This window comes from Nelusetta ayraudi, unplaced genomic scaffold, assembly GCF_046127955.1.
Source record: "Nelusetta ayraudi isolate G7.1 ecotype Tasmania unplaced genomic scaffold, CSIRO-AGI_Nayr_v1 ptg000019l, whole genome shotgun sequence".
Taxonomy (NCBI): domain Eukaryota; kingdom Metazoa; phylum Chordata; class Actinopteri; order Tetraodontiformes; family Monacanthidae; genus Nelusetta; species Nelusetta ayraudi.
In genome coordinates this window covers 4,863,091-4,882,907 of record NW_027466069.1, presented here as the reverse complement: position 1 = coordinate 4,882,907, position 19,817 = coordinate 4,863,091, and the positions used below count along the sequence as shown (strand labels likewise).

The 19,817-nt window shown below is 47.8% G+C and overlaps 1 protein-coding gene across 1 annotated transcript in view; it reads right to left on the bottom strand.

The window, feature by feature from the left end:
• Positions 1–3,405: 3,405 nt before the first annotated feature.
• agrn (agrin) overlaps positions 3,406–19,817 on the bottom strand; it is a 258,671-nt gene continuing 242,259 nt past the window's right edge. Inside the window, exons 33-36 of the mRNA XM_076026536.1 lie at positions 19,447–19,534; positions 12,189–12,413; positions 9,551–9,654; positions 3,406–5,003 (exon numbers count right to left, since the gene is read on the bottom strand). Coding sequence (XP_075882651.1) covers positions 4,843–5,003; positions 9,551–9,654; positions 12,189–12,413; positions 19,447–19,534 — 578 coding nt within the window. The 3' untranslated portion in view covers positions 3,406–4,842. The remainder of the gene's footprint in view (positions 5,004–9,550; positions 9,655–12,188; positions 12,414–19,446; positions 19,535–19,817) is intronic.

The following is a 19,817-nucleotide window of genomic DNA, read 5'->3' as shown; positions in this document are numbered from 1 at the left end:
AGAATGTGCGTCTGCGTATTTTTATGCAAACTGCATGCAAAAGAGGAAAAAAAACCAAAAAACTTTGTCCTGGAACATCCGAGGCCATTTGTCTCCCCTGGGTGTCACTGAGGCTGTGATCATCTGTTTCATCAACTGGCTTCTAAATATGGATCCCATGCCACGTTTGGAATTCTAATTCCTGGAAAACCCCTTTAATCAGACTACTTACACACATTAACTTCAACTGATCTCTCCCCGGAGAGATCCAGCAGTGAGTGAAACCATTTCATCTGCGCCATTTTATAGTTTTAATTAACGCAACACAAGATGCTGTGTCCTTCTCAGTCATTAGCAGGGAATAAATCCATCCCATTAAAAACCACAGGCATAATGAAAACACTCAAGACTGATCGGGGGGTGTAGTGAATGATGTATGAAGCTTGAATTCCAGGCTTTCAATTAGCGTGGAATTCAGTTGGGTGGTGAGAATCATAAAAGCAGAAAAACAAATCATTCCATACAGAGATTCTGCTTATTGATGTGTCGATTGTTTGAAATGTGTCTTTTTATTTTGAGATGCACAGATTGTTTTGGATGTTTGCATCGTGGACGCCTCTGATTAGCGCTGGCTGCAGACTGGAGTAGTGACTGCTGATTGCTCCAGTGATAGGACGGGGCTGGGAAGCTTAAAAAAGAAACAGCGGGCTGACACTCATTTATGATTCATGAGATGTGCACACTTTCCCAGTAGATTATGTAATGGAATTTCAACAGAAGTGAACTTTAATAATGTATTAAAAAATAACCCGAGGTTGTCCCTCCTCTCCTTCATTACGCCGTTTCATTAAACCACAGAATGAGCACATTAGTGCATCACCGGGACGACACACCTGGAAAAGCTCTGCAGTGTTGGACCATGATAAACAGCACATTTAAAGGAGTTTTCAACCAGGCAGCGTGCATGGTTGTAGAAATGTGTAGTTATTTACAGCTCGGGTGATCACAAACTCAGTGACAGTGGCACCGAATTAGGTCACACTACTTGGCCCTGCATCTTAAAGGGCACCATGAAAAGTGAAAGCAGTGGGAAAGGAAGTGAACCCGCACTGGGACGATGCGGTTATAGCCTGAATGATCCAACAATCAAACACAAACTATTTAAAAACAGCACATGTCTAGCAATGAATTACTGGAAGAACTAGCAAGTTTTGCTTTAAAATGGAAAATGATTCCTCTAAGCAATCTGTAGACTGACCCCCTGGTGATGTCACAAAGGGCAAAAAACTGGTCTTCCAAATATGTGCGAGGCCCAGCAATCCGTCAGAGTAGCAGGAGGCCAAAACCCCAGTGTTTTAGCAGGGGGTTGCAAACACAAGGCTAAACATGCTGGTTTCACATGTTCTATTCAAACAAGTTGGGAAGTCTAAGACAGTACCGGCATTGGCAGAAAGTTAAATCCAAGCTTTTTGAAAGAGTTTTCTGGATGATTAAACAAGGTTGTTGAGCGGGAAATTCAAAAATCTAAAAAAAAAAAAAAATAGACATGGGAACCCTTCAAGGAAATCAAATTTTATAGAGACCTTTCGTGGATGTAAAGCAAGCAGTGAATACAAGGGAAGAGTCGTTGAACAAAAAGAAAAAAAAAAAATCTCCCCAAAATGACAACATTGTCACCCGCCATTGCGCCATGTATAAAAGACAGACGACAAAAGGTTGGGCTCCGTTTGGGTTGACAATTTTTTTTATTTTATTTCATTTTCATGGTGGTAGGAACACAAGACAAAGGTCATAAAGTTAGTAATGTTCAGGTCATGCCGCTGTCACTCGGTGCACTGCCCTCGGAGGAGGTTCCACGCTGCCAGACAGCAGCTTACACGGGGGCTGCAGGGGAAAATCCACGTGGAGACATAAATAAGGAACAGAGAAGAGCGAGCGGAGAACTTTTTTTTTTTTTTTTCCTTTCCAGGGCGATAAAATCAGCAAAGGGGGACTTTTGGCAAAGGCCCCTGCGAGGGATTTTTCTCTCTGAGCGTTATCGCTATGATAATGGTCAGTATTAACATGTGTTACTTGGTGACGTTAGCGGGTGATGGTGGGGGGGCGGCAGAGATGAGGAGAGGTGTCGCTGACTGGTGTTGGCAAAGGCAATGTGTCACCCAAAATCTTGGAGTACAACCGTTATTTATTCATTTTAATGGTCGGCGGCTTTGTTGGAACCACCCAAACATACAGGAATGTCTCGTCAAAGGAGTCCGGTGAATGAATTTTTTTTTCTCTCTCCCCAGGATAGCAGGGTCGTCCTGGTCGGGTGTGAATGCTCCAGGCTCACACACAGCACAGTTAAACCTCCAGGCCAAGCCCTCTTCGTCGTCCTCCTCCTCTTCGTACCAAAGCTGCAGGTATATCATCGTGTGGGCAAACAGACCAATCCAGACATGGTTCCAGTGTATAGTACTAAAAACATAAACCTCCACAGAGCACACATTGGTTAAAATTTACACTGAGGTAAAACAGGAGGAGAAAAAAATAAAAAATAATAAAAAATAATAAAATGCAGGGCTGTACAAAACAAAAAACACGTGGGTGATTTAAGGAGGAAAACATCATTCGGAACGGAGGAAAAGGAGACCGTTTGTACACTCGACCACGAACAAACATGATTTTTGTCTCAGAATATTGCCAAGGTTCTCATATCAAAAGAAACACAAGTGTCTTTAAGTCAGTCGCCAGCAGCAGCAGCAGCAGCAGCAGCAGCAGAGACGACTCCTTGCATCAGTTCACTGAAAGTTTACAGCTTTTTTCTTTCTCCACCCCCCCCGCCCCCCACCATCGCACCAGTAATACAAACCCATGCGTTGCTATGTTAATATGCGAGTACTGCTGGACTATGCATCTCCCCCCCCCCCCCCCACCTCCCATTGTGTTTTTCATGCTGTTATGGCTTCTTTAAGGTCACAACAACATCTCCCGACAGCCGAGTGAAGACTCCTCCTGGAATGCCGCTCGATCGCATACACAGAAAAAAAAGAAGAAGAGAAAAGCAACTCTCGGACGCAGCCGTTGCATCCATCTTATTGTTGTTAATGTTATTAATATTATGACTGTTGTCATGATTATTTTCTCCCCCTCCTCCCCTCTACCCGTGGTGGCTGTTTTCTGGACGGGACTCGATCCAGACTCGTAGCTCTTCCTGCATCCTGCCATCGTCTGTCCGTTTCATCTTCAGTCTTTGCTTTCAGCACCTCCTTTAGGTCATATGTGGTAACAACTCCTCACTGCCGGCCCCCCTCCACCCTCCCCCCTCCGCCCTCCCCCCAACCCACCATCACTGAGCACCGTTCAAGGTCCTGCAAAACCAACCGCTCACAAGGTAGAGGTAAAACAAAAACAAAAAGGTCCAAATAAACAATACAGGGGAATGAACAAATATATAAAATTCTTTAGTTTGTGAAATTACATCAGTGGAAGGAAAAAAAACAAACAGAATTATTGGAAAAATAAAAAATAAAAATAAAAACAACCCCCCAAAACAAACAAATATAAAGAAAAGCAGAACCCCCCTAAATTTGACAATTGTCTAATTAAGTGTTATTTGTTTTTTCTTTTGGACAAAACAGCAAATACGAAATTAAAAAAAAAAATTCTCAAAGGAAAACAATAAAAAACAGATTCAAACCAACAGACACTGCAGAAGTGCATGCATTTATAGTGGTCAGTGGTTTTAGTTCATCGGCTGATTGTAAAACAGAACGCACAACAGTACATGAGAAGAAGCACAATTCTCCCAGGAGAACCCATCATACATATTCACAGTCTCAGGTATTATTTATATACTCTATATTTTTAACATCTATTCATGTCTATGATTTAAGTCTTGACTTATGACTAATGATATGCGAGTCATTGTGGAATTTGCAGCGCACTCGTGTGTGTGTGTGTGTATGTGTGTGTGTGTATGTGTCTCTCTCTCCGTCTCCATGGCGTCGCAGTGTTAGTGAGTCATATTTCAAAACTAAAGGCTCTGATGGGATTCAGATCCAGCCGAGAGTTCTTCTAGAGCTTTTTACATTTTTTTTTTTTTTCTATTCCTCCTTTTTCGGCGCTGAGGGATGGGAGTCGATGGTTTTTGCTTTGACTGTGTACTTTCTCACTGTGCAGCAGCGAGCTCGGCCGTTGGGGCGCAGGTGTGCCAAGGTGGTGGGGGCAGGTCGGCGGAGAGTTTTTCCGGAAGCGGGGGTGCGGCCGAGGCTGCAGAAGCGTTGCGGCTCTGGCAGGGAGTGGGGGAATGTTGCGTCTACAGTGTGTGCGGATGAGGAGGCCATGCTTGGGGGGAATGTGGACGAGAGATATGGCACCAAGACAAGGCAGTAACCAGAGGTCGTCGGCGAGGTCCACCACTGTTCAAGTAACCGGCGGGACGACGCACCAAAAAAAAAAGAGAAAAAAGAAAAAGGAGCAGGCTTGACTTTTCGTTTTTTCTTTTAAAAAAAAAAGATAAAATTGGCGAGCATAAAATCTCTTTTTGCCGACGCCTGCTTTTGGAACGCAAAAATGATTTTAAAAAAAAGGGTGTCGTGGGGAGTGGGGGGGAGTCGAGCGAAGGAAAAAAAAAGGAAGGAAAGTAAGTTCTGTGATTGGTGCAGGTAAAAAAAAAAAAGGAACAACATATATAAACCCCAAAAAAATCAGAACGACATATTAATTTTCTTTTCATATAAAAAGCGATGAAAAGTATACAAAAATAGAAAATAATTACAGCAGGAGACATGGGCGCTATGGAGGCAGTGGGCGGGAGGGGTTCTCGTCTTCTCGTTTCGCTCTGTTCTTCCCCTGATTTTTTTCCTCCTCTCTCCTCCCGAGTTATTTGGCGGCGGAGCACTGTAGTATGTGGGGGCTGTTCAGGGCGTCCTCCACCAGGTGGAGCTCCACGCCGTCCACCACCACGTCCTTGACGCAGCCCACGAAGCCGGTGCTGTAGGCCTTGGGCAACCGACGGGCCACGGCCAGCTCCTCCAGGCCACCTGGCGGGAGATGGAGACAGAGAGGTGAGAATTCGGATGGGGGTGGAACACCTAGCGTTAGCGCGTAGCAACTTTTGGAGAAAAAACCCCGCTAATTTACGATTTTTCCTTTCCCAAACCAAAGCAGCGTTAGGTTGTGACGTTGAGCCATTGTTTCTATTGTCAGATGAACCTGAACTTGAGTACTTCCTCAAAGACGAAGCCGAACTCAATGACAGTAAACTCCTCCCTCTTCGGTCCACTATGGAGGGTACGGACTGAACAGATGATGTAACTAAGACCTCAAACGTCTGTCAAGGTTCTGAGCCGTCCAGGTTCATCGCAGTCTTGAATGTTAGTTAAAGACAGTAAAACAATGAAGAAAGAAGGTTCAACAGAGGCAAACCATCTTTAAGGTACGGAAGAGGATTAGGGCCAAATCGAGAATAAAGTTGAAATTTCAAGATTAAAGTCGAAATTTCGAGAATAAAAAAGCTTAATTTCGTGAATGAAATTGAAATTATGCAATTAATGTCAACGTGAAGTAAGTAAGTCAAAATGTCGATGACTGTGGGTGAACCTTGTGGGATACACCTGTTTTCGGCAGTTTACTATTAACTGAACTGAACTGTCAACTATATTCATGAAATTTCTAATTTATTCACAAACTTTTGTCTTTTTTAACGTCGACTTTATTGACGAAATTTGATCTTTTTTTACATCGACTTTATTACAGAAATTCTGACTTTATTCACAAAATTTCAACTTAAAACTCGAAATGAAAACTTAAATAAAAATCTCCTTCCTATAATATTTTATAATCTAATCCTCTTTTGCATTACGGTAGCCAATTACCAGTCCAATTGATTCGAGACTAAGGTCTGAATTATATGTATATATATATATATATGTATATATATATATATATATATATATATATATATATATATATATATATATATATACACATACATACATACATATATATATATATATATATATATACATATATATATAAATATCATTAAGTTGTTTAATCATCAAGGTATAAAAGGCCGCTCCTGCTACTTTCTACTGGTTGTCCGGATAACGTCATCATTGCAGATGCAAGGTTCAGATGACAGGTGCTGCGTTTAAAATACACAAAGTTCCGAGCCTGAGACTCGCACGCCGGGATAAAAGGTGCAGATTTCAGGACAAATTAGGCGCCGCCATCAAACGGCGGTGCGGGAAGTATTTTGGACCTGAAGTGTATTTCTGGTACTAAGTGCCGCTTCTTGTCTTTGTCAGACCACAGCTTTGATATATACACTCCCCTCCCCACCCCCCCTCCATTTTCTCCACGGTGACGTCAGTTGAGGACACGTTGACAATTTTTTTTTCCTCCTTCTTCCCGTTGAAGGAGAAATGATCAAAGGGAGGGAGTGTGAGGAGTCTGCAACAGCAGCCAGAGGAAGTTAAGACAGACGGGGAAGAAGCTTCTTTTAATTCGACACAGTGCGTAAAGTGGTTGGGAGACGAGCTCCAACTGAAAGGTGTTGACAGACTGTAAAATTCTGAATATCTAATGGCCTCATTATTTCTGGTGCGGCGCTCAGACGGCTTCTCGTTTATTTAAAAAAAAAAAAAAATCCCAATTACTTTATGGTGCTGCGTGTTCCTTCACAACCCGTGAGCGGTGCTGACCCACTTCTGCTAGCTGGGGCTGCGGAACAAACCTGCGTTAAGGAGAGCCTCCAACCATGTCCGGAAACTTTGTGATGTCACAAAGGGCGCTGATGCATTTCTCCCTGGTTAGCGACCCAGTGTTGGCTCTGCCTTGTTTCTGTCCACTTCCAAACATGCAGAAGGCTGCAACGGAACCTCACTTTTGTTCATTTTTTTTTGGCAGAATGCTGTAAACAGAGGGCTAAATATGCTGTTTTCAGAGATTTTGCGAATTTTGTGAGTAATTTGTGGTGCTGCACGTACAGCTCAGTCTTGAAATCAAAAGTGCAACAACCAAACGGCAAAGGCAAAGAAATAGGAGCAATATTTTTCATATTTAAAAAAAATTGCATCTCTAAGCTCCTGTGAATCGAATATAAATTTCCAGCCCCAGTTTTTTTTAAATTATTTAAAATTAAGACATTTCTTAACTTTTGCGGATTTGTACTTCAAAGAAAAACCCTCCTGCTCCTCGCACTTCCCACAAGGCTTCAACTTTTTCTACCATTTCACTTTTCCAAGTCTCATCAAGTCCTTCAATTCCCCCGCCCCCCCACCTTCCCCCCCTCCCGCCCACCCCTCCTCCTCCCCCTCCTCGGAGATCCGATGGCCCATTTGGTGTGCGTGTGTGGCAGCTTCATCACTTTTCCCTTTTGATGGTGTTTTTTTTTTCTCTCTCTCCCTCTCCCTCTCTCTCTCTCTGCTTCCCCCGGTTGGCGCCCAAAGTGCAGTCATCAGTGCCTTGCTCAATAAATCAGCGGGGGAAACGTCTCCATTCAGAATTCCGTGAGATCGCTTCTCGCCGCGTTTGATGTCTTAACGCCTGCCGTCTCCTCCGCCCGCAACACGCGTGTGCCTCCCCCTCTCGCTCGCCCGTCCCTGCGTCCTTCTCTCTCTCTCTCCCGCTCTGCGACCCGCCGCTGTAATCGGATTGCGCCTCCGAAATCAGGGATCGACGGGGCTAATTTCATGCGAGTTACAGATGAATTAATGATGAAGAGCGAAGGAGGGATTTGAAAGAGTGAGAGAGGGGAGGGCGGGAGGAGGGAGGAGGGAGGGAGGGGGTGAGGAGGGGCTCTGGATGCCTCTGCGTGAGGTTTATTAAGCATTCTGGCTGCAGGGTTCCCGGCTCTGAAGCTGCGCCTCTTGTTTGTGCACCTGAGCCGCCCCTCCCCCCCACCACCCTCACCGCCGCCCCGCTGGCCCCCCCCCGACGTCACTCGTAAATGTCACTCGCGCCGCCGCTCCCCCTCCCGCCGACTCGCGCGCCTCGGAGCTACGGCATCTTAAAGAAGAGTCCGCCGCGGGGTTCGGCCGCCCGCCTCCGCGACGCAGAAACCTGCCGGCCGCCCTGCGGTGCAGAAGAAAGCGACTTGATTTGAGCTCCCGACCAATCCCAAATTCTTTATTTCTCGAGTCTAATTTTGAATTCCTTAGTCTTAAACTGCAACCTGCAACAATTTGTCCTCTGAACTGCCGGTGAGGTCGTCGCTCATTTCGTCGGCAGCTGGCCGCTACTGGCCAGGATCAAAGAGAAAGAAAGAGAAAGTGTTGCTGCGTCACGCTGGCGAGGGAGTCGTGGATGCGTGACTCTTTCAAACTGGACGTCTTCTGAGGCGAAAATGCTTTTTTTTCCTTCTTCCACTGAAGTGGGAGGTGCTTCGCGACAGTTACCATCTGCCAATGCGTACCAGCCCGCCAGAGTCCAAGGTGGCGGCCCGGTCGTTTCAATGAGGTTGCTCATCCAGCGCAAACGCTGAAAAAGTTTTTCACTTCTGCATTAGTGGGCCGACAGAGCATGCGCAGTAGTGTCACTTCCCATCATGCCTCTGTAACTCACATGATCTACTTGGCCAATCAGAACCATTCTGGAGGACGTCACTTACAGACACAAAAGGATGCAGCCAATCAGAACGAGCTGAGACACAGCAGCACGTACGACGTCGTGACGTCACGCTGGGAATAAACTCTTTTCTGGTGATTTTCTGGCCTTTATCATTTTTTTTAAACGACTGAAAAACGACTGAAAAATCTACAATGGAAAGATTTGCTATGAATCGCATTTCAGGTCACAGTCGTCCCTGTCAGCCGTTTTAAAGGCGTTTAGTTTTGTATTGCATTCTATGGGAAAAATGCTTTCTGGGCCCACAGGCTTTTTTTGCTGCAGTACCTCAAGTGGCCACTGGGAAAGAAATCGTCACGCTGCTATATTGCCAGTCCGGTATCCAGTTCTCAAAATACATCCATGATGCGTAGCGATCAGCAGCTGCACCAGCACAGGTCCAGTGGCGAAAGCGGCCGAGCGGAACAGACTGCGCGACTTCAAAAACAATATTACAATATATAAAAAAGCAATATTCTGCTCCTTCCAGGTTCTGTGCCTGTATGGGAACCCAGTAGGGCGGCTGTTGGTGGTGTTTGTGTTCTGAGTCTGGACGGTTGTGTATCTCTCTGCAGAACCCTGCGATGGACAGCTGGGCTGGACCCACTGCCTCTCTGGCCGCAGGAGAAACGCTGATAGAAACTCGACGGCTGGATGACAACAGAGATTTTAGAAAACTATTTCTCTTGTCTGCGCTTGCGTTTCTTTTGTACAACTCGATCGCCGCCGTTGCCGCTGCTGCTGCCGCTGTTGTTGCCGTCGCTGACATTTCCCAAACGGGTGCCTTCTCTCTTTGTCAGGCTCCTGATCGGCCCAGTCGCTCTCAAAAGGTTTTATTGCCTCACTTGTGTGCCGCACAGTGTGAACGTTTCCTTTGGCGAAGGAAACAATTTTAAAAAACAAACAAAAATATACTTGAATGTAGCTAGAATTCCTTTTTTGCCCTCCCACCCCCCCCGCACGTTGCTCGGACACCTACCCAACCAGAGAGCTCCGTCCGTGTCCAGCTGCGTGGCTGCCAGGGGCGACGACCCCGTCACAGGTGCCTCGTTGCCGACCTGCAGAGATCCGTCTCGAAGAGCTCTGAGGACGAGAGGAGAGCGGAGGAGAGGAGGTGAAGGTCGCTGCGACTCAGGTCAACGGCTGCAAATATCACTTTCATTTATTAGCGAGCATCGGGACCGGCGGGGTCCCGATGCTCCGAGCGCGGCTGTCTGCCAGCTGACAGATGTTGCAGGGTCACCGTCCATTATAGGTGGCTCGCCACCGCCGCGCATTAGCACACACTTAAGGATGGAGACGATGGAGCTAATTTGGAGGCGCTAGAGTGAGCTTCCTGCCAAGATGAGAGTCATTAAAGGCACGTCTGAGGACCCATTTACACGGAGACGGACGACTTTCGAAAAGAAGGCGCATTTTCACGAAGCCGTCTCGAAGAAATCCAGAGCATGTCATTTTGTGGAGGCCACCAGTGAGCCGAACCTGAGACCAACCGGGGCCAGCCCTCTGTTTATAGCCTCCCTCATGGGTTTCAGCTAAAATTGAGGCTTTTGTTGGTCCACATGTTTGAAAAGGAGACAGCGACAAGACGCTGTCATAGGGTAGAGCCGACCCCTGGCTGGGGGGCGTTGCCACTCATCTGAGGAAAGGTGTTGTTGCCCCTTGTGACATCACTAAAGGCTGGCTGCCAGGCCACGCACACAGCTAGCCAAACCTTGAAGCGTCTGAGGAATTTGTGGACTGATTAACGCAACGTTTGCGGAATTGACTGGCAGGACGGAGAATTTTGTGCAATCTGGGAACCTTTAAGGCTGCAGGCTGAGTTGTGGAGTAACAAGGGGGCTGCATGACAGATGTTGCAGGAGCACCATCCATTATAGGTAGCTCGCTGCCGCCGCCGCGGCACATTAGCACACGCTTAAGGATTGCGACGATGGGGCTAATTTGGAGGAGCTAAAGTGAGTCTCCTGCCGAGAGAAAGAGAGTCATCAAAGGCGCCAGGCGGTGTCAGCGACATCCAGATGATGTCGTCTGGTGGAGGCCACCAGCGAGCCGAGGCTGACACACCAAGCCACCGAGCGAGCGAGCGAGCGAGCGGGGCCAAATCCCCGTCTGAAGCGGCTGAGGGAGGTTTTCTGGGCAGATCGATTACACTCGTCCTCGTCCTCCTCGCCACGAGAGCGATCTAATTATCCCCCCTCGCACTTCCATTCATCGCCGCGTCGACGGCAAACGCTCAGCGGCGATTAAAGGCGGAGGGGAGCACGTGGTCGGCTCTTAAGTGGGTCGTTTTCAAAAGTTCAGCCAGTTAATTTGCTCCTAATGAAGGAATCCATTAATGTGACAGAGCCGTGATGCGCCGCTATTTTTTTTTTTTTTTTCTCTCCCCTTTTTCCATCTCCGGTCCACATTTGCAATCGCCGCGGCAGTAAAACTGCAACGGTAGCGAGGGACAACGTGCGCTAGCTGGTCTGCAGCTGTTATTAATCGTTATGGAAATGCAATGTGGAGGAAAAACGTGGCTGATCTCATTTGTATCATGGAAAATAAGGTGTCGGAACGCTGCGGAAGGTTTGTTGCTTATTCCACACGATGACGCTGTTGAGCATCGAGGGGAAATTAGTTTGGTTGTAGGAAAAATTAAAACACATGCAAGTACATTATAACAATTGTATTCAGTCTAATTCATTAATTAATATATGCTGGAGCTGTAAACAAGAGTGTGCGCAATTATCAGCCTGGCCTGCAGGAAATAAAGAATCAGCAAAATGAGGAATTACCAATTAGCGGTTAAAAAATGACTAATTAAAGAGTGGGGGGAAAATGGATACGTATATATACAATATGTATGTATAAGTATAAAAAGCAATGCTGGACAAATTCTATTCCATCGTCATTCAACCCAGATTTCTCCTTCTCGCTCGTGCTTGATAGCATGTGAATTTCCTTAAATAGTATTTTCCTTCTACTCTCAATTTTACCGCTCGGCTCTGATTGTGTTCATCCCTTTATCGCTCGGCATGAAAAAAGAAAAAAAGGAAAAAAAAAAAAAAAAGGCCTTCTTAGCGGAGCACTTTATGACCCGCTTTGTAAAAGATGCTTTGAAGCGCCGTGAATATTTAAAAAGGTGCCATAAATTGCATCGCACGCCGAACACCATGTCCTCTCACAGGTTAATCTTTCAGCGCAGGCACGCACACGCGCGCCTCTGAGCGAAAATGCAGAACGCCTATGAGTTAATAAAATAGTGTAGAAGCTGTGGCAGCCCAGATAGCGCCGCATTTATTTATTACCGCCGTGTCAAATTGCGTTCCCCCCCCCCCCCCCCACACACACACTTTTTTTTTTTTTTTTTTTCCAAACATTTAGCAGCGACGTGTCTGCCGAGCGGCTTCAGTGAATGCGCGATGTTCCGTGCTCATGCATGACCAGGCATAAAAGCTAAGTTAATCTGAGACGAATCTCGGCGCAGGGGAGGGGGGGGATCACCGTGTTAGCCGAGGACTCATGCGAGGGGATCAGGACGTTCGCGGCAGCACAAACAGGCCGTGGATTAAGTCTAATCCTCTGGACTGGCGGCTGCTGAGCCCCATCATACCTGCCGCTAATCACCCTACCTGCTGGCCTTGATGCGTATCCAGCGGTTGGTGTCGACGCGCACCGACGAGCGCAGCACCACCGGCTTGGAGCCCAGGTCGTAGGTCATCTGCACGCGGCCGTCCACCACGGCCAGGGCGATGTAGTCGGAGCGCTCCACACCCTTGCCGCTCCACAGCACCAGGCCCTGCGTCGCCTCCGTCCGGATGCTCAGCTCGAACTTGTTGACCAGCAGGGCTTTCTCGCTAGGGAGGGAATGACGGACGGAGAAGGGGTCTGTTAGCATTTGGAGTGATTGAAGTGTCTCGCACGTCCGAGTGGAAGCTTGTGAGGTGCGTGACAGTGGTGTGCAAAGGGACGTCGAAAGGGTGCAAAGGTCAGTGTGTCCTTGAAAACGGTGCAGCTGTCAACAGCTTTGGCTGTTAAAGGCCCCATATGAAGAAACATTTCTAATCATTTTGCAACTGAGACTCCAGTGGAGAAGCTTTGCCAGATTAATGATCCAAAGATCATCTTTAGCACTTTGTTTACAGCCTTCCTTCTGGGTGTTAGCTAAAACTGATGCTTTTGTTGGTGCTATCACGTTTGGAAAGGGGACAGCGACGAGTAAAGAGGGTGGAGCCAATACATAGTGTCGTTGCCCTTTGTGACATCACAAAAGGCTGGCTTCCAGAACTATCGTGTTTTAGCACACACACAGCTAGCCAAACCTTTCCAGTTGTCTGAAGACTTTTCTGACTGATTTTCGGCCCAATTACTTATGGGTGCCCTTTGTGACATCACAGAGGTTTGATCTGTTCTTTACGCTTAGGAATTGCTCAGCAAGAGGTCAACTGTCAGACGTTGCGTAACATCTGCTGCAGTTGGGCGACAGGATGGAGACGAAGATTATCGCTGGAAACGTCGTCACAGAGAAACTTGCACAATCCGGGACCTTTAAGGATGCAGGCTGAGTTGAGGAGAGGGAGGGGGGGGGACGCGTTGCCATTAGCGCTCCTCCATCCCACCGAGGCACAACTGCCGCCTCTGCTGCGCTTCATGTATCGTGCGTGTGTGTGTATAAATTAGCGTGTGTGTGTTTGAGCTGCAGCTGTTTGATCTCCAGCCTCTTGACTGCCATCGCTGCGGGGGGAGATCGCTGGATGCGAAGACTTGGCCACTTTTCTAGCCACCTCTTTGGAGGCGCCGTGTAGGAGCGCATCCACACATCCAACCCTGCACCCTTCTGAAGTGCCTCTGATCTCCCAGAGAGGCCAGCAGGGCGGGCCAAGGCGAAGCACTTCTCTTCGTTTTTTTTCTCTCTTTTTTTTTTTTCCCCCCTGCGTTAGGTGTGTTTGCCGCGTCGTCTGCACGTGTGGCAGAACAGTCGGCGCCGTCTTCCAAGGCGTCTTCTTCAAATTCAGCGGGCGACACAGACAAGACAAAGACGCGGACGACACACAGGACCGATGAGACGTCGATGGATGGAGGGAGAAATAAAAACACAAACACACACACACACACACACACACACAGAGGCACAACGACGACGACGACAACAGACACGGGGGATGTGGACGAAGAAGACGAGACAAGACAGGCGACAAGACAAAGGGAGGGAGCGCAGCAGGCAGAGAGGCTCATGGGAGTGAGTGGGTGAGGGTCGGGGAGGGGGGCAACTTCTCTTTACTGAGTATCTCTAAAAAAAATACACTTTGAAAAGATTATCAGAGGCAAATATATTAAAGGCCCCTTTTCTGATCCTCATTTTAAAGCCCAGACTGTAGAATGGAGCAGCTTTGCATGACTAATTCATAAACACTCAGCATATTTAACCCGGTGTTCACAGCCTTCTCCTAAAACACTGAGGCTGATGCTTTGTTGGACGTTCCATATGTTCGGAGGGAGGGGAAAAAAGCAAGGCTGGAATGGCATGGCAGGTCTTTTTGTGACATCACAAAGGGTTGGTTTTCACCATATATAAGTATGTATATTAGTATACTGTATGTATATGTATATATATATATATATATATTAATGTATTAAAATTACTTATGAATTTGCAGGTGCAGACACTATTTTGTTGGTTTTGATTTCTTGATGTAAACTTTTTAATTTATTTTCTTATCTGTTTTTTAAGTTATTATTTACATGATTGAAATAAAGATATCGATCAATCAAGAAAACCATGTTAGCGGAGAAGTAAAGGGCAGACCGCTCTCCACTCTGGCGGCAGCTCACTTCAAAATGTGAATCTTAATAGAATAGGGGACCTTTAAATATGACCATCGCTGGTATCCTGAGCTGCTGAGATGATGTTCGTTTCACTTGCCAGACAGGAAAAATTCCCCTGATTTTTTTTTTTTGGCCCCCCCTTCCTATATATATATATAGATATAAAAAAAAAAAAAAGAAATGCCATGGCTGGATTTTTTCTGACCTCCACACTCCTGATGAACTCAACCCGCTGAGGTAAACAGTTAAAAAAAAAATATAAAAAAAATGGGTATAATTTAGTAGCATCGCTATCAGAGAGGGGGGAAAAAAACCAACAACCAACACAAACACAGCTCAGTGAGCCCTCTCCTGGCAAACCCTCAAAGAGCTTACAGGCCCCAATAAATCTCCTGCGGGGCGGCTTGTCAGCGATAAGGTCAAGGTTATTAAAAGAGCCCAACATATCATGAATAAAACAACGGCGGGCGCCGACGTTCAAAATCTCCCATACACCCCCGACTTTGTAGATTTCTGGAGTGTCACTGGAGCTTTTTTTCTTTCCTCTTTTGTAAATGGAAAGATTTCTATCTCCCCGTCATATATGTATTCAAATCCCTCCAGAGGTGGGGAGATGGGGGGGGGGGGAGTGCCGTCCTCCGCTTCGTCTCCAGGTGGCAGTAGCGGTCAGATTAATCGAGAGCAGAGCAAGATGGGAAGCCGCGGCTCCTTCCTGCCGGGTCGAAGGCCGGGATTAATTGCTGCGTCGGCAAAAAGGCTCTTTGAGATTCACGCTCGGTGCCGCCGGGGGTGGGGGGTGGGGGGTTTAGGGTGATGATGGGTTAGTGGGGGAGGGGCCGGTGTGGAGAGAGGATGAGGAGGAGTCTGGAAGCTTTGACTCACCTCTGGTCGGATGGGTTCTCCAGAGACTCGGGACTTAAGAGAGCAAGGGGGAAGGGGGGGTGGGGGGAGGAGGAGGGGGAGGAAGGCATGCAGTGTGAGCGCAACAGGCCAGGAGGGAAGAAGGAGAGACAGGAAGTCGACGTCTCGCGGAGGAGGCGCGGCCTCCCGAAAGCACAAAGTTACAAGTATCGACCGGGCGGGCGGTCGATGACAAGGCTTGTTGTGTGATCACACTGGGGGGAGGGGGAGGGAGAGGGGGGCTCAGCTGTGATCACAGCCGACCGACAAGATCGCCTCCTGGGATCCGAGTCCGAAAGGCCAACGAAGCAAAAAAAAAAAAAAAAAAAAAAAAAGACGCGAGAAGATTCTTTAAAGGAATAATTCACTAAATTTTATTGGAAACTCCCCCAAATTCAGAGCTAATAAAATAGTTCTTGCGGAATAAACTCAGCTTTGAACGACGGTCATCCTTGAGATACACTCTACACATCGCCTGCAACATCACCGCTGTTTCCTCCTGTAACCACTTAACGCCATCCTGTGACCTGACTGCACCTTACATAACCTTGTTTACTGGCACCAAATCACCTTTTGAAAATATGGCATGTTCTGTTCTTTTAAAAGCATCTTTCAAAATAAAAATGCACTTATTTTTCACATTTTTCCCGTTTGACCCTGAATGCAACTGGCTCGTTCTAAATCTCAAAACTTTTTTTTTTAAAATTGTTGTTTCCTGTTTATCTATTACTGAAAACTAAACCACTTAAACAATTTTAGCATTTGCAATTACCGTGGGTCACCTCTTTCCCTGTTTAAATAATGGCCATCGACTGTATTGGCAAATGCCTCTGTGCCTCCCTCACCGACATCCATTAGACTAAAACATGGGTGGAGTCCCAATTTTTGGTGAACGATCCTTTTAACGCGAGCTTTACGGCTGCTCGTTCTCACAGTCCACGCTGCAATCAACGCACTCGCACTCACATACACACACACACACACACACACACACACTTTAAGTCAGCGTCCAATTATCGAGCGGCTCCTTTTATATTGATGCCGTCCTGGGCGCCGCGGCGCCGAGGCAATTATCTTCCGTCTCGAGCTGGAGGCAGTGAGTGAGAAAAATTGGGCAATCGTCAAAAAAAGGGGGTCAAGCTGCAGGCGGAGAGTCGGGAGGCGTCGGCCTGATATGATGCGCGGCTGAAATAGCGGCGCTCGGGGGGCAGGGGGGAGAGGAGGGCCGCGGCCGAGCGTGACTCACACATTCACCCCAAGGTGAGACTGTAGCCACACCTGCCTCTCAACGGCCTCTCAGGAAAAGTAAGCATTATTAATATTATTATTTTTTTGAACGGTCGGGAGCTCGGCGAGACTCCAAGGGGCCACTGTCCTCTCCAGCTAAGTGAGATTGATGCCGGCGGCGGCGGCGGCGGCGGCGCTCGGCCCAGAGGCCTCGGTGGGGCCGACTGATCCACAAAAGGGAGACAAATCAGTGATTAACATGTCACCGCCTCCTCGGCGCGGCCGACTCCGCAATTATTCACAATTACGGCTGGATATTTCTGGCGAGAGGGGGGGGGGGGGGGGGGGGGTGTGACAGGAGCGGCGGCGCGGATGGATTGGAACTCTCGGCTGAATCCATTCGGATTTAATTTGAGCTGAAATTCCGCCTCGCCGCTTTGTGGGATTTCTCTTTCTATGTTTTTAAAGAGGTTACTTACCGAGCTAATGAGCAAGAGGGGAAGAAAAAAGAAAGGAAAAGAAGAAACCCTAATAACTGGAGCCATGACCCGGGCTTTTCCCAGGCAGGAGCTCAACTGGAAACTGGGTTAACGGGTCTCTGCAGAAACCGACTCCCTGCACTTCTCATTCACTTCTAGCGGCACGCAGCATGAATCACACCACATGGACGGTCGTCTGCTTGGCGAACGAGTCAGCGAATCCCACGGCAGGTCGTCTGGTGAACGAGCGAGTCAGTGAATCATCCGGCAGGTCGTCTGGTGAACGAGCGAGTCAGTGAATCATACGGCAGGTCGTCTGGTTAACGAACGAGTCAGTGAATCATCCGGCAGGTCGTCTGATTCTCGAATGAGCCAGTGAATCATACGGCAGGTCGTCTGGTTAACGGACGACTCAGCGAATCCTACGGCAGGATTCACTTGCTTGACAAACGAGCGAGCGGATCCTACGGCAGGTCGTCTGGTTAACGGACGAGTCAATGAATCATACGGCAGGTCGTCTGGTTAACGAACGACTCAGCGAATCATACGGCAGGTCGTCTGGTTAACGAACGACTCAGCGAATCATACGGCAGGTCGTCTGGTTCACTAACGAGTCAGCGAGTCCTAAAGCAGGTCGTCTGGTTAACGAACAAGTTAGTTCCATGCATTAAAGGTCCAATATTACACTCAATTGTGGTTGGTTTTATTTTTCATCCAATTAACAATAGAGAAACCACATTAATATTGAGCCCTCTGTTTGCAGCCCTCCCGGGGTTTTGGCTTGCCGCTAAAGAAACGTTCGCTTTGTCTTTGGGACAAAAACAAGATGGTTTCAGTGGGCAGAGCCAACACCTGGCCCTGGTGTGGTCCTTAAGCTGGGGAAGGCGGTCAGTGCCCTTCGTGACATCACAAAGAGGTCATTTCCAGAGCTGCAGACACATCCTGAGAAGCGCTGCCAGTCAAACTTTCCCCCTTTTCTTCGGAGGACTCAGTGACTTGATTAGGATGCTGCTCAACTTTGCTAAAGTGAATTTTGCGTAATATGGGACCTTTAATTTTTCGAAACAATCTTGGCACTGGAATTAATTTTCTGCTTTCCATGCACATATTCATGCTCCCCTTTGTGCTGAAGGTAAAAAAAAAAGGAAATGATCTTATGGGATTTTTTATAAAAATGCTCATTAAAAAAATGAACTTCATTAAAATGAAATCATAACGATGAAACCTGAACGTAAAGCGAGGCCTCGGGATGATTCCCCTGAGTGGGACTGGTGACAAAAAAAAAAAAAAAAATCTTCTTTGAGGTTAGCTACCAAATAAAAGTTCTCTTTCTCGAGAGTTGGGATTGGTGGATTTGTTGTTAGTTCTTGGGGGCGTCACAGCGACTACTTACTCTGGGATCTCATTGGTCAGTTGGCTTGAGCGGGAGAAGGGAAAGACAGTGAAGAGACAGAAGGCGTGAGACAAGACACGAGTGGACACAGACTGAAGGACAAACGTCACACAAGAACAACACTTCAGACCTGAGGGACGCGCGCGCACACACACACACACACACACACACACACACAGAAACAGAGAGACGCACACACATAAGCTCACGTATGTACACAAAGATCAGAGTCCTGCAGGCGGCTGCAGCAGAGTGGCACCGCTTTTCACACGTCCAAGTGTTTTAACGTGAGGAGCTGCGAGACGCCGATATGCCGACGTGCACTTGAAGTCTTTTCAGGTTCGCCACGTAAACATTTTCCTTTCATTTTTTTGCACGTGCCAACCTGCAGACGGGCTCTCGGCAGCCTCATAGATGGAAGGGGAAAAAAAAAAAGAAAAAAAAAAAGACTGAGACGTCAGATCGTCTGCCTAAAGGGAAGAGATTCCTCTCATTCTTCTCCTCTCCTTCTTTTTGAAAAAGCGCCCGCAACATGAAACGCCTCACGCTTTCATCAGCGCTTCTCCTTTTCAAAGGCTGGAATGACTACTTGTCTTCGGATGCCAGTTTTTTTGTTTTTTATCCCTTTTTTTGCTTGGAGAGGTGTCACAAAAAAGTGAAAAAAAAAAAAACCAGAAGAAGAAGGGGGATTCAAAAAGGATTAAAAAAGTTTCAACGGCTGAGCCGCTGAGCGTCGTGGCCAGGCTGAGCGGCACCCTTCGGGGGGGGTGGGGGGGCTGCTGTGGTCGTTAGCCGCTAATTAGAGAAATCACGTCAAATGGGAGGGAGGCGGGCGGGACGATGAGCCGTGCACGTGGCACGATGAGTCCGGACCTGGAGGCTCCCGCCACCGATATCATCTTATCTGCAGTGTCATCCCGCCCCGCCGAGGAGGAGGTGGAGGGCAGGCGAAGGAGGGCTATTAGGCTAATAGCCGCTATAGTGGAGGAGGAGGAGGAGGAGGTGGTGGAGTGGTGGTGGGTGGGGCTTAACGGACGAGGACGTTATCCTTGTCCTCTCCCTTACCTCTTTGTGACGGCGTTGTGGTACTCGATGAACGTCCGCCCGTCAAAGGCGATGGCCTCGGTCTCTCCGGCAGACTTCTCGTAAATGGCTGAAGGGGGAGAAAAGAGAGAGGTGGGGTGGGGGGTGGGGGTGATTCAGAGGATGTCATTACAGCGACCAATCAGACGGAGGGGTATTTTGGTGATGGGAGCTGCGGGCGGATGGAGCAGGGGCATGGGAGGGCGCGTTGTAATTTTTTCTTTTTCTTTTCCTATTTAATTAACGTGAAAGGGACGGCGGGGCGGGACGCGCACGCAAGGTTAATGGCGAGGGAGCGAGCGCAGGCAGATCGGCGCCAGAGCAGCGGCGGCGGGATGACGAAAGGGACGTGC